This window comes from Nymphalis io, chromosome 18 (genome assembly GCF_905147045.1).
Source record: "Nymphalis io chromosome 18, ilAglIoxx1.1, whole genome shotgun sequence".
NCBI classification, from domain to species: Eukaryota; Metazoa; Arthropoda; class Insecta; order Lepidoptera; family Nymphalidae; genus Nymphalis; species Nymphalis io.
Genome location: NC_065905.1, coordinates 697,703 through 712,770, shown reverse-complemented (window position 1 = coordinate 712,770; position 15,068 = coordinate 697,703). Strand labels below are relative to the sequence as shown.

Below are 15,068 nucleotides of genomic sequence, written 5' to 3'. Positions count from 1 at the left end.
TATGTTAGGTCTCTTGTGACTGTAATTATGCGGAGGTGGAACGAGGACCTTGCTATTTATAAAGTAGAAAATGATGTCCTTCAGACCTATTTCGTCCACGAGATTAGCCATCTCCGCGGGACATATAGTGCACCAGTGCGCAAACACAAGTTCACTCTCTATTCCCTAAATTTCATAATCCGACGGGACGGTAAACCGACACGACCGGAAAGTGTTTATGCAGAGGATCAACGGCTTTACGTGCTTTCCGAGGCACGGGAGTGCACATTCCAACAGCCGGACTCCGGGCTGCTATTGAGAATCTTCGACAGAAAAACTCACAAACACTTTATCGGCCCGACCTGGGATTTTAATCCAGGACCTAGGGATCTGCTGTCAATACTAAAACATAGAATATTGACATAGGTAGGTAAAATAACATATTGATGGGTTATAAAATAAAACCAATTTGAAGTAATTTCAATATTTATTAAGAACCATTCAGTAGTTATAATAAAAATGTTACGCTAATGTACTTGTGACGCTCGTGTCGCTCAGTCTCCTAACATGATTACATTAAAAGAGTTAATCTATGTTAGATTGCGCATTAATGTAAACCTTAATTATGAAGCTATTTTTACATTGCTAAAACATTTTTAAAGTTAATGAAATAAGAATTATGTTTTGGAAAGTCATACGAATATGTTTTGATTTTTTTTTAATATATTTCTCGAGAAATTCGAATATTTGACATATGATATTATGTCTGATGATGGCAACACCTAAATATTTGTCATGATTAAAATAGTTTTAAAATACGTATACATGGAATGTTATTAACTAGATGTGTTTAAGTGCAAATAATTACGTATCTAGTTTGTTCCAAATTTTTTTGAGAAGCAAAATGTGTATCACCATAATGGTACGTTAATAATTATTCAACATCAAAAACAGATCATTTTATTACGATATGACAACATTGGAGAAGTACTATTTTCGATTAAGACCGGCTGCAAAGACCTAGTATTCACAGCCGTTAAAAAAAAATAAACAAAAATGTCAATCCAAGAAGAAGACATTTATTAAAGATATAATAATCGCACCGTTTTCATCTTCATCTTTTTCATTCAAACTGTGCAATGAAAATATTGTACGATTACTTATATGTTTCTCGCAACGTTGGAATGGTAATCTAAATCTATAAAACAATATCGCCCTTACTTATAAACTTTGCTTAACGGATGTTCAGTTGGACAATGATTTCGCTCTTTCTGTCATTAATGATTTGACATTCGGTAAAAGAAGACAGCATTATTGAACTAATCACCCGCTAAATAACATTCATAAGTAAGGCCGTATATTTTTAAGATTTGATCATATTTCTCATTTTATTATACGTTTTCTTCTATTGCATGCATATTTAAAAGTGCTCGTACCTATTGATCCTTACAGGTGAATTGTTTATATAGGAAAACTTCAGCTTAGCAACACTAAATTGTCTGTGAATTACAAAATACAGAAAAAAGGTTTTATATCGAATACACATTAGTACTTATTACTAATTCTTCTAGTAAATAGTTTGAATTATTACTTGAATAAGTTAATTTAAATGTATTATATATTCCTACATATTTTAAAGTTGATTACTATCAAAACTATTGGTATTTTGAAGGTTGTAACTATACGAGAGAATTAAAGTAGATACGACTAAGCTAAATGTAGATGTTCTACGCGTCTTCTCATCTAAAGGTACTCTATACCTTGAACATTGTATTGAAAATGGTTTTTTTTTCAATGGCTTAAATATTAAATCACAATTTGACAAAGAAAACTCTAAGATAAAAATTACAGCTTCTTGTACCAGAACAGATAATGTTCTCCGTCTTCAACGAGCAAATCGTCGACACCTGAAAAATAAAACACGATTACTATCTAATTTATAAGGCTACTGCTTAGATGCCAGTCTACTTTTATCGGAAAAAATAGCACGACAGTTTATTCATCGTCATAATTTTGACAGCTTTTGGATAGAGCAGTGATCAAATCGTTATTATCATCACTAATCACTAATCTCTCTTATTTATAAAAGTATAGACAATAAAAACCATTATTTTAAATCTATTATTCAATGAATTAGTTTTCAGGACGAAATTCTTTGTAATACTGCGTTCCGTCTTAAAATATTTGTGGTTATGATCGAACAGAATATAACACCAGAGATTTATAGATAACAGATTGATTGATTGATGATCCAAAGATAATGGTACTACAAATTATAATAATTATGGAGTTGTCTATGGGAAGAAATAATCACTTGGCGAAAGGTAAAGCACTTTTTACTAGGTAATATATAGGTAGGTGCTTAAACTGAGGTTTGTCGTAGCTTTGTACGAATTAAAGGAAATGACGTACCGACAGGTGCAACCAGTTGGTTTCCAGGGGGGCTGACAGGGTCGGGTATCTCGGGCAGGCGGTAGAGCAACCAGTAATGGTAGCCCATGGGTTCCTCCTTATGGCCAGCCAGAGTGTGTACATAATGACCATTAGGCCATTCACTAGCTTCAAATTTAAACTTTGGGTCCTGTTCTGCAGCCATTTGCATCACGTGATAGAAAGATATGTTCCTGTAATTATTTGTATTATATTTTGAAAATATTCAGTAGCAAATAGTTATATATAAATAACTAGAGCTATGTGTCACTCTAATTGAATTTCATTAAGCCGATAAGAAGGAACTGGACATGCATGTATGTATGCAAATGTGTGTCTGCAAACACAAATACTCAATTAGTTCGATCGGAGGAAGCTGTGACACAGAACTATGGGTTCACGTGATTTGCGATACAAGTATGTATTATAATAAAAATAATAATATCCTGGGACATTTTTCACACACGGCCATCTGATCCCAAATTAAGCTTGTACAAAGCTTGTGCTATGGAAACCAGAAAACTGATATACTACATATACTACTTTTCTTTTGTAAATACATACTTATATAGATAATTACACCCAGACTCAGGACAAACAGACATGTTCATGCACACAAATGTCTGTCCTGGGTGGGAATCGAACCCACAACCTTCGGCGTGAAAGGCAAGTGTTCTACCAACCACGCCAACCGGCTCTTATTGTGACTTTCTTGACGAAAATCTTAATAACTTTTGATAGAACCTGAATTATGAAACCTGGTACGGGTCCGGGTTTCGAACCACTAAACAAGTACATTATATACAGTATGTTTTACTTTGTAGTATTGCTTTGCATTACCTATTAGCTTTCGCTTTTTGCAGTCGTCAATTCACGAGGCTGCTATGTTTACAGTCACGGGTTCGAATACCGCTTATGATAAGTATTTACAAACAGGAATTTACTTTATCTTCGCGTTTAAGTATTAAGTGACCATAATTAAAATAGCCCATATTTAATTTTAATAGAAAAATATCATGTTCTATTTCCTGATAAAACTGACAAAGTTTAATGAAATCCGTTCATCCATTCGATCGCTAATGAGTAACACACCAAAAACACAATCGTTTGCATTTAATGATGCTAATTCCATCACGCTGCTCCAATGCGGGTTGGTGAAATACACATGGAAATTAGACACATATAGGTTTCCTCACGATGTTTTCCTTCGCCGTCAAGCACGAGATGAATTATAAACATAAATTAAGCACATGAAAATTCAGTGGTGCTTGCCCGGGTTTGAACCCACGATCATCGGTTAAGATTCACGCGTTATAACCATTAGGCCATGTAGGCTATTTTGAAACTATATTACCAAGTAATTAATAGGGCTTCAATTGTAACAGCTTAGTAGAACTATTTACTACCTTGGAGCTATCATATATAAAGTATAATTTTCAGTGACATTGGTTCCAAGCCAGAGCGTGTAAGTGAAGGAGACATTTCGAGCATCAGAATCGTTGCTCGAGTGACCTGCCTGGTACGCCAACTTCAAGCTACCATCTCCGCCATTGTTATCTAAAAGCGATATCTATATATTAATATGTATCTTCTGGTGGTAGGGCTTTGTGCAAGCTCGTCTGGGTAGGTACCACCCACTCATCAGATATTCTACCGCAAAACAGCAGTACTTGATATTGTTGTGTTCCGGTTTGAAGGGTGAGTGAGCCAGTGTAATTACAGGCACAAGGGACATAAAATCTTAGTTCCCAAGGTTGGTGGCGCATTGGCTATAAGCGATGGTTGACATTTCTTACAATGCCAATGTCTAAGGGCGTTTGGTGACCACTTACCATCAGGTGGCAAATATGCTCGTCCACCTTCCTATTCTATATAAAAAAAAAAAAAAATGTATAAAATGAAACATGGGAATACGTTTTAGTTATCATTGTATTTGCAAGCTCGTAATAAGGTGGAAGATGGAGTTCGTGTTAATGTCACCATTTAGTTAATGACTGACAACCAACCTTGTGTAGCGTTGTGTGTATTTCACAGGAATTCCCATTTGAGAAATAAACTTACAAAGTTTTGTATGTGTATGCTTATCTGTACGTGTATGTAAGTGCGTGTATCATATTAACTGTTTTAATTTTTTGCTTAGTCTTTTATCAAAGAATGAAAAAAGTTTATCATTTAGTTTATTGTCATATTATATCACCTAGTGGTTCATGCCGACTATCCAGCAACTTATCGCTGCAATGCGGCGGTCGTACAGCAGCAAGGGATGCAGGAGTAAGCGCTGCAACTGCTGCGGCGGTTTTTGCCACATCTCCCCAACCACCGTCAGGCTCCTGTCGCTCGAGCAGCCATTTCCTTGCAGCGGGGAGACTCCAGTGCTGGTGAGCTCCAGGGCCGTTGTCGGAGTCTTCGAGAGCCTACAAATAATTCGCAGTTTTCTTAATATGTATCCCATTTAAAAATCGATAAATAACCATTTTACTCAATTACAGCAACGTCATAGACTAGAAAGAATCTGACTCCCTCAAAATATTAATTTTATTATTCTTGTAACAACAGTCTACAAATAAGTTAATAAATTATTTTGTGTTACGATGATGCTGACTCCGTAGTTGGTCCAGTTGCGGAAGATGCCGTTTTCAGTGAAATTTGGCATCCATCGGATTATGAGAGTGAGTGAATAGAACGCGACTGTGTATTGCACATACTTGTGCACTATAATAGACCTGCGCAATCGCTGCTTGAAATTGTCGCCCGGGGCAGAAATGTCTCGATAGATCCGTGGCTGACTTCAAAATACATTAATGAATTATTTATTTATTTATTCCTTCTTGCTCCTTGTCGGTTAAAACATTAACTAATTCAAATTCTCCTCATAAAAATGAGAAGAGGCTTACTATGTACCTGTATAGCTAACGCTGTTGTAGTTAAAGTACCGAAGCTGCCGTCGGGATGTTGTTGCCGCGCCAGACCAGCCATCGGCCGTCGCACGAAATGTATCAGACTTCGGTGACGATGATCTTGTACAACGCAGCGCAGTGCCAAGATAACCATTGAAATTGTATCTGCGATGGAAATTGTAACTATGACTACAGTAGACTTCTGTTTACATGTTAGTTCGTTCGTTCGTTCATATGTCGAATCACTAAAGAGTATTAAATTGTTTATGGTCTTTGATTTGATTTTTTTTCGCGGTTTAGTTTGAATTACATAAGTATAGCATATTAGATTGTATAGCTGCTTTTTTATTTAACTTTCATTCTGCGCCTCCTAGTAAAGAAACTAATACACGGTTTTAAACCCATATGTTGTGTAATAAAAGATATAAGTATACTCAGCAACCTAAACGAATATCTCACCGAGACTATGGTCGGCCGCGGCGTTGGCGATGTCCAGCAGGCGGCGGATGTGTCGGCGCCGCACGTGCGCGGCGGACGAGCAGGCGGCGAGCGTGGCGTACGCGAACTCCAGGTCGTGCGGCGGCTCGCGGTGCAGCAGCGCCGTCACGAGGTCCCGCCCGTGGAACGAGCGCGGGTCCTTGCACAGCGCGCCCAGCGCCAGCGTGTACGCCGCCAGCCGGCTCAGCGGCGGCGGGGACTCGTGGTGCCTTGGCCGAGCATTATACACTTAGAGTTTATCTACTTTCAAACTAACATACCTAAGTCATATGATATTTTCACATATATACTCTTACTTAATAGTAAAATGTGTTTTAAAATAAATGGTAATAAAACATTTACTATTTACTGTATAAATAATTCATTAGAATTATTTACATTTGGATCTTATTAAAGACGAATCGTGAGCGCGTGGAATGGTGATAAGAATGCTTTTGAAATTCGGAATCTTTGGTCGAGGAAAGACCAATCGTCAGTTGAGGTAATAAGGCAGCGTGTTAAATCTCTTAATTTTTCTTTGCTTTCTTTACGTACCTTTTTATTTCATTGTTCACGTTTGTACGTGTAAGTGCAAGTAAATAAATAATTTGGAAATTTTTCTTTGAATAAAGACTTACTTCGACATCATGAGCAGTATCTCAATCTCCATTTGTTTAGCTGACAGTTGCATTTCTAGGCCCTGTTGTTCAATCTCTTTGCCTGTGTTATTTGCTAACTATAAAAATAAAATATCATAAATATTATTTGTCACGACAAATCCTTTTAATTTTAATACCCCAATTTCAATTGCCATATCTCCGGAAACGGAAACTGACAAAACTATCGTTAGTAAGCGATAAGACGATATTTTGTGCACATCATATTAATGTTTTCATTTTTTGTCTTATATTTAACTTATATAAATAAACGGGGTGTATAAACTGAAAAGAGCTGGGGATGGCCCCTTGGTTGACGTGAATTAACTGAAACGAGGGTGCGGGTTCGAACCGGGAAAATGAGTTTGCTTTTGTCTACTTCGTATTCATATTTCAGCTCGACGGTGAATTATCATGAGGAAACTAGTAATGTGATGAAATTCTGCACATATGTATGTAGCAACCTATAATTGAACAGTGTGCTATAATGACCTTGCCCTTTTCATTTTTTGTATTGCATTGCATTTCTTTTATTATTATTGTATGTATGCAGACATGTTGTCCGCACCTATGTTGTATCTTGTCTAAAAATTGATTTACTATTTACTTTATATTAATGTGCTTACATGTTTTTAATTTCCAGAAAGCATCATGATCTATATTTAGGATTGCTAATTGATAACAAGTTACATCAATGAACCAATAAAACTTCATAACAATCATAAAAAACATCTTTTAGATTAGTAGTAATATTTAATTGAATGTGATTTTGGAGTTTACCTGTAAGGTAAGCATGACGTGATGGGTGTCGTTCCCCCATCCCCAATCGGGCTGTCTATGTTGCAGCAAATATTGTAAAGCCTTCTGTATCGCCTGACCCTCGTTCAGGGTTTCAGTTTCCCAAGTCACGGTAGTAGAAGCTACCGTTGTCAGCGGTGGTTTCGTACTCGTGGTGGAAGGTGCCTCAGTTTCTACAAAAACATTTAACAATTGAAAAATGCTTGCCCTATATTTAACTAAACTGTTATATTTTTTCCTTTATATTAATTTTAATATTTTCATTTTATTTATGCTTCTTTTATTATTTACAAAGATTGTATATTATAAGGATTATATATTTTTATTGTATTTATATTGTTTGTGCATTAATAAACTGTATTATACTAAAGACTAAAAGTCAAAAAATACAAAAATAAACACCAATTACGTCACCACTAAATTCTTAAAACACAAATAAATTAATCAAAACATCAACGAACGACGAAACGTCACATATCTTTTCTTCACATAAAAAATAAATATATATGTGTATATATATAAAGCCATTTTTTATTTATTAATTTTCAGCCTTCGGTATAAATCGTGATCATCTAATGCGCAGTTAAAATAAATAAAAAAATATGTATATATTTACCAGTTTGTCCGTGTACATTTACAAGGATCATTATTAGAGCGTAGAGAAGAATACAGGATGAACGTATACCGAACATGGTGGCTGAAACAAAATAATATCATAAGTAATTTCAGGAAAATGTATGTGACTGTAAAATTGTCCGTGCATTAAATCATTTAACTCTACTCGCTATAAGGATTGAGAGCTTCTTGATATAAAGAGGCAGACAGAGAGAAAATAAACAATCTTTATTGTTTATTTTTTAAATTTTTATATAGGTGTATTTAGCACAACCAACAGTAGATACATTAGACAGACAGTTCAACAGAGGTTGAAAAGTTAATCGATAAATGTTCTTCTAATTATAGGTTATCACATAAGTCATAAGAACATCGCGTTATAAATAGTCATTAAATAGAGTTAAGCAATACATATTACAAGTCCATAAAAATAAAATACATTATCATCATTAAAATTATTATTATATTAGATTAGTAAGTATATCTTAAACTCAATATAAAATAAACATAATATACGTAACACGCCATAATTCTTCGAGACGTGTTAACTATTGAATATTTATAAAGCGATGAATATGTATGAACAAGCGACGCTTCTATTGTGTGCGAAGCTAGGAGAGGGGCGATCTGGGAGCCAAGTCTACAACGGATGCATCTTTGACCAAACCGCAACTAGATCGTTATTAGAATAGGAAAACGGCAACGATTACGTTTTGATTCGATTGCGATAAAGTGACAATATGTTAGTAGAATAGATTAATGTTCGAAAAACGTTAAACTGTATTAACTGTCTTGAACTAATTTTTAATTATTGCTTTTAAAAAATTTTAAAAATAGATCTGAAATAGAAAGTAATAATTGTTTATGGATCATCTTAATCTCTTTAATTAATTATTACACCGGAAGATACTTATACGAGTTAAGTTCAATCCCGATTCCCCTACAATGATTAGTACTTATGTATTATAGGGTTAATATTATGTATATAGTTTTCGCCCCCGTGTTAGGGGAAGAGGCGCAAGTGTCACGTATAAAAAAGAAGCCTATTTCTGCTAAGCCTGCCTTGGGCCTTAAACTTGCTTCAAACCGAATTTCGAAAACGGTTTAGTGGTTTAAACAGTAAAAGTAAAAGTAACAGATAAAAAACAGAGATTCTTTCGAATTTATAATATTATTATAGATAAAGAGATATACGAAATTAAATTTTAATTCCTCTTTTACTCGTAGTAACATTCTAAGATCCTTTTACAATCTTAGGTCCGCCCTAAGATGGAACACCTGCTTCTATACATTGTTTTCCATTTACTTGGATAACAATAAAATATTATTATTATTGAAGTTAGTGCTAGTCAGTGCCCACTCATCAGGTATTCTACCGCAAGATAGCAGTACTTGGTATTGTTGTGTTCCGGTTTGAAGGTTGAGTGAGCTAGTGTTATTACAGGCACAAGGGACATAACATCTTAGTTCCAAAGGTTGGTAACGCATTGGCGATGTAAGCGATGGTTAACATTTCTTACAATGCCAATGTCTATGGGCGTTCGTGACCATTTATCATAAGGTATTCTATATAAAAAGCTTAGTTCGTATAATAATGAAAAAAATGTCTTTGAATCCTAATAATATAAATACGAAAGTTTACTGTTCCACTGCTCAATCGATCAATATGAAATTTTGCATACACGTTGTTATGGGTACAAAAAGTACATAGACAAGCTAACATCTCTCCCCTAAATGTTAATAAAATTAAAACCATCATACGAATGTCTCATTAAGGAATATAAAAATCAATTATGTCAACCGTAACAGTACCTATACTTGAAATAGAAAAATGAATCCGTTCCATAGTTTTTGCTGTTTCCCTCATTAAATGAGAATTCTATCGTAGCTCGAGGGTTTTTCTTTCTAGTTAGGGGGTGAAATTGTGACGTCATTAGTTTTACAAGCGGTAGTTAAAAACGTCCGTAATTGGTTGTCGTTAAGTCTGTCTCGTCTGTGTAGGTACCATCAGCGCTACATACATTATTATGTACATACATATTTTTGTGAATTCATATAATTCATACTTATATATTTAGTAACCACCTGTTAATGTCCCACTGCTGGGCTAAGGCCTCCTCTCCCTTTTGAAGAGAAGGTTTGAAGCTTATTCCACCACGTTGCTACAATACGAATGGAATAGTTGTTGAATTAGTAGAATACACATGTGGCATAATTTCAATGAAATTAGACACATGCAGGTTTCGTCACGATGTTTTCCTTCACCGTCAAGCACGAGATGAATTACAAACACAAATTAAGCACATGAAAATTCAGTGCTGCACATGTGTTATATTATACACATGTGTGAAAACTAGATAGAGTAGATCATCAATGTACTTACGATGATGTATCACTCAAATGTTTAAAAGGGTTTATTTTTTAATCGAACTTAAGTCATAACCATTCCCTTATGTATTTTATTTAGATTAGGCGTAGTGTCCGTATACTGTAAGAGAAATCACAATGCATGACTGATGTTAACCTTCATTGTGAACGCTTTTGCTGGTGGCTTGGTTACACGTTAAGTAACTCTTACGGCAACCACAGGTTAAGATGTGATGATTATATACTATCAGTTGGAAACAACGGTGTTTTTAAGTATTTATTTATTTTTATTTATTTATTTATTTATAAAACTAAACTAGAGTGATATATAACAATATTTTAATTACAAGCTAATGGCAAATGGGAAGATTTTTTTATAGTAATAGTTGTTAAATTAATTTTCGTCTCATTTACTGTTTATACCGAAATATTAATATTGATATCTCATATCATTGAATTACGTCATCAGTATTTTGTTGTATGATAAAATTATATATTGTAGGAATAATATTGTTTTTATATAAAAGTTCTAAATATATAAACACGGACTAACGTAACGTGATTCCGCTCGTTCGCTGGCTTCATCTGTTTCACCGTTTGTTCGCATTACAAAGACAATTTATCTATATGGGCAACGATCCGTGTTTTATCTGACATGAGATTGATGAACCTCTTCTACGACTGTAGCCCTGGTACTTCCTTTTCAATCGAGTAATGAATCTTCGTGATAAATTTTTACTTACAAAAATATTGGCATGTATGTACAAAGGTTTACATGTAACTAAGTATTTGCCCCGACTTCGCGTATTTAACCAAATTTAACATAGACGCTTTACTTATGCTTAGTGTTTAAGTTGTTCATAATCATTGCTTTTATAAAATTTTGCAACTTTAATAATTGCAGTGTTTACATATTAAAAATTTATTAGATTTTTTAAACGTAAAAATAATTATCTAATTAAAAAATTATAAAACTGTTAAGCGATTGCATTGACGTGTCATAGAATATTAAATCGCATTTATGTAGTCAAAAGGTTTAAAATCGTTTGTATGAAATCTTGCAATAGTAGATAAAATATTTCCGTTTAGTGTAATTTTAATCGTATCATGAATGTAATAAATAAATGTATTCATTGAATAAAAATCAGGATATAACGAAGGTTAAAGAATATATTAAATGTAAAGCTATCACGGTAAAAATCTTAGAAGTTATCCTTTTTCATCAAAGTAAGTGTCCTGTGTGAATGTCCCACTGCTGGGTTAAGGACTCCTCTCCTTTTTTGAGAAGATTTGGTCTGAACCTACGATCATCGCTTAAGATTCACGCGATTCACAAACACGATTCTAACCACTAGGCCATCTCGGCTTTCTTAATCAAAAATGTTTTAATAATAATTGGTTTATAGCACAGTTTTGAAAGGTTGATGATGTATGTATGTATGTATGATGAAACACATTTTTTTTAATAAACCAATTAATTTGACAGTTAATTTGAGAAACTTTATTTATTTAATCTGAGTAAAAAAAAATTCTTAGTTATCGTTTTTTTATATTATTGGCATTAAATGAGATGATCTTTGCTTGTAATACCAACAAACAAGGCAAATTATTCAAATAACTGGCTGACAAATGGAATATCATTTAAAATAAATAACTGTTTATATTATCAACATGTTTATTAATTTTAATAACTTAAAAAAAACAAGAGTTGTACCTTAAGTTTATTATTATAGCACATCTATTTATAATTATATTTACAATAATATTTATAATTAATTATAATAACATTTATTCTTATTTAATATGATATATTAATAACGAAATATATGGTTCATATGTATTGATATTAATTTTCTACAAGGAATTTACAAATAACTTTATGGAATGTATCTGGCTTTTGAATATGTACCCAATGTCCAGCGTCTTCGATATAAGTCAGTTGAGCTGATGGGAAGTACTCTTGTATTTTTGGTAGGTCATTTAGCCTGAAAATAAAATAATTAAAATACCAAATAATTTACCTATCAGTTTGGTAGAATTTAATTGATTGCAGCTGTATACTTTATGAATGCCGAGATGGCCTAGTGGTTAGAACGCATCAATCTTAATGGATGATCATGGGTTCAAACCTGGGCAAGCAGCACTGAATTTTCATGTGCTTAATTTATAATTCATCTCGTGCTTGACGATGAAAGAAAACATCGTGAAGAAACCTGCGTGTGTCGAATTTCATTGAAGTTATGCCACATGTGAATTCTACCGACACACATTGGAGCAGCGTGGTGGAATAAACCTACTCCTCAAAAAGGAGAGGAGGCCTTAGCCCAGCAGTGGGACATTAACAGGCTGTTATTGTATATCTTATAAGATATCTGTAATCTGTGATTTCTCTGTAAGTTGTTTCTTTTTTTTTTATTATTAAATGGAGAAAGGCAGATCTTCAAATGAGCCTTCTTATGTATTCCTATACCAAAGTTAAATATTATTTATTTAAAGTGTGTTAAAAATTAAAATAACTACCCAATGTAATTTGAAAGAGATCCTCCAATGAAAAGAGTTGGGCCGACATACTGTAAACCTTTTATATTATCTGGAAAATTTGCAATATGCTCTTTAAAATTTTCTTTCAGAGCTGGTATATTAACTTGCCAAGTGTAGCCATTATCATTATAAACCAAGTTTGAGATTAAATAGTTTCGTATATTGATATCCAGGGTTACTGACTTCAAATGTTCATCAACCAGTTCCATTGCTTTGGACATTGGGATATCCGGCTTAACAGACACAGTAGCCATAGCATCCAACAGATCTATTATGGTAAATATATGAGGACTTGTTTTAACTGGTGATATGTCTTCGACTATCAGGCTGGATACCAAATCAGGCTGAAATAACAATATACAAATTGTTTAATGTAAAATCTTGTAATTATAATCCATGCTAATATCATAATTTTTTATTTATTTTCACTATGGTAATAAATAGTGGTTACAACACACTTTGTGTAAGGAAAGCTGCTTGTACAAAGTGTGTAAGCAAGGCTAAGCGAGCATAAATGTGTTGAGAGATATTCTGTTATATTTTGACTGGGATCCTTGCCTAGTTTGTAAGAAGCTTTAATAGGGGAAAGAAGATTATATGAAAATTATACAGTTAAAATGTAGCAGTAGAAGTGCCGATAAGTATCATACATTTCAATATTAATATTTCTGAAGATCTTTGTTTTATTTGTAAAGACCTACAACTTCATATAACATAATTTGTAACGCGTACCTACTTTAAAGGAATAATTATTAGAGTTATACAGAATAATATAAATCAATACCAAATGTTTGATAAAATTACGAAAAAACTTACATAGAGAAGTGAAAACACCATAGCATTAAGGCCGCCCATACTATGTCCGAATACAGATACTTTTGTTAATTCTAGCTGTTCAAGCAGCTTGCTAAGGTCATGCGCCATATGAAAGTACGTATGTTGGGGTGAATGTGCGCTATCACCGTGATTTCTTGAATCAATACTGATCACTCTTCTGCCAGTTGTTTCATGAATTGCTTTACTGACATCTATCCAATTGTTCTTTGAACCTAACAGAGCATGTAGTATAACTAGCGGCGGCTTCGTCGAAGTCTTATCAGCGTATTCGTATGAAGAATAAGCTAAATCCACAGCTTCGTCTTTGTTTGATGTCGCTACACTTTGTATAATTATGGGATGAAGACGACATAATGAAGTTGAGCGTATTTTAGGTATAAGCTTCCTTGAAATAAAATAGAATTTCATGTTTACATACTTTTTAAATTTTAATTTTTTCCCCTTTTCTGGCGTGTACGCTATTTGAGCGCAAAATATTCTGCCAGCGTCACGTATAAAATAGATGATACATATGGTATGATATTGTTCGATTTCAAATTTTGAATGGTTAAATGATTTTTTAAATTTAAACTTGCTTTATATGAAGTTGTAGATGACAATCAGGATTCAGTGTTTACAACTATAATTCAAGTTATCCCAGTGCTGCCAATCTTTGAGAAGTATCTTTCCCTAAGTCATGAATTGAAATAAATAGGAAATATATTTTTATAATAATATGCTTAAAAAAAGCAAAGCAAGTACTGCAAGAAGCAGTAAACTTGGTTACATTTATAATATTATGTAAAAACAAAGCAAAGTAAGTAGTGCAAGCAACGGTGAAATTAAGAGAGAATTCTTCTAAAAAATGTTCTTCCTGTATAGTGATATTAAACCTCATTTACTCTTTATTCTTTTATAATGTCATATGTCATTTATTTACTTATTATGTGGAATAAAACCTTCAAGTCAGGGTTTTGTCTTATTACCATTTATTCCACATAATTATTTAATGTATTTACAAAAATTGATAAATACTTAATCGGAGCGGTCAACATCTAAACGATCAGGATCGTTTAGATGTTGACCGCTCCAATAGTTCCACAGCGAAACATTGGGAACATTGGAAAAGAACATTTGAAAGCTTTCTATCGTATTCTGATTTACTTCACACGACTGAAAAGTAATCACTTATCATAAAAAAATGGATTTACTAATTAACCATGATTCATCAAATACACTTACCTATATAAGCGAATGTTCCACATATGAAACGGCACTGGCCATATTGGATAAACTATTTATAAAACCAACAAATATAATTTTTGCCAGACACGCTCTAGTTACGACAAGACAGCAAATTGAAGAGTCAATAGACAACTATTTACAAGCTTTAAAACAATTAACGAAAGAATGTGATTTTAAAAATGTTTGTGCACACTAGAAGATCAGCAAATGGTGTATCTGTGCCGAGCTGGTTAATTCATTCAGAACA

At 33.6% G+C, this 15,068-nt stretch overlaps 2 protein-coding genes across 3 annotated transcripts in view; both read right to left on the bottom strand.

Moving 5' to 3' along the window:
• Positions 1-454: 454 nt before the first annotated feature.
• Positions 455-15,068, bottom strand: part of LOC126775248 (uncharacterized protein CG3556) — a 115,008-nt gene continuing 100,394 nt past the window's right edge. For both annotated transcript variants that reach the window (XM_050497045.1, XM_050497046.1), the window contains exons 3-11: positions 7,854-7,934; positions 7,220-7,410; positions 6,422-6,519; positions 5,766-6,013; positions 5,311-5,471; positions 4,607-4,823; positions 3,816-3,966; positions 2,392-2,603; positions 455-1,886 (exon numbers count right to left, since the gene is read on the bottom strand). In XM_050497045.1, coding sequence (XP_050353002.1) covers positions 1,825-1,886; positions 2,392-2,603; positions 3,816-3,966; positions 4,607-4,823; positions 5,311-5,471; positions 5,766-6,013; positions 6,422-6,519; positions 7,220-7,410; positions 7,854-7,929 — 1,416 coding nt within the window. In that variant the 5' untranslated portion in view covers positions 7,930-7,934 and the 3' untranslated portion in view covers positions 455-1,824. The remainder of the gene's footprint in view (positions 1,887-2,391; positions 2,604-3,815; positions 3,967-4,606; positions 4,824-5,310; positions 5,472-5,765; positions 6,014-6,421; positions 6,520-7,219; positions 7,411-7,853; positions 7,935-15,068) is intronic.
• LOC126775254 (protein ABHD11-like) lies at positions 11,877-14,240 on the bottom strand. The gene is made up of 3 exons (XM_050497058.1): positions 13,577-14,240; positions 12,740-13,104; positions 11,877-12,204 (listed from the first exon to the last, which is right to left on the bottom strand). The coding sequence occupies exons 1-3, from the start codon at positions 14,003-14,005 to the stop codon at positions 12,066-12,068; spliced, it is 933 nt and encodes a 310-aa protein (XP_050353015.1). The 5' UTR covers positions 14,006-14,240; the 3' UTR covers positions 11,877-12,065.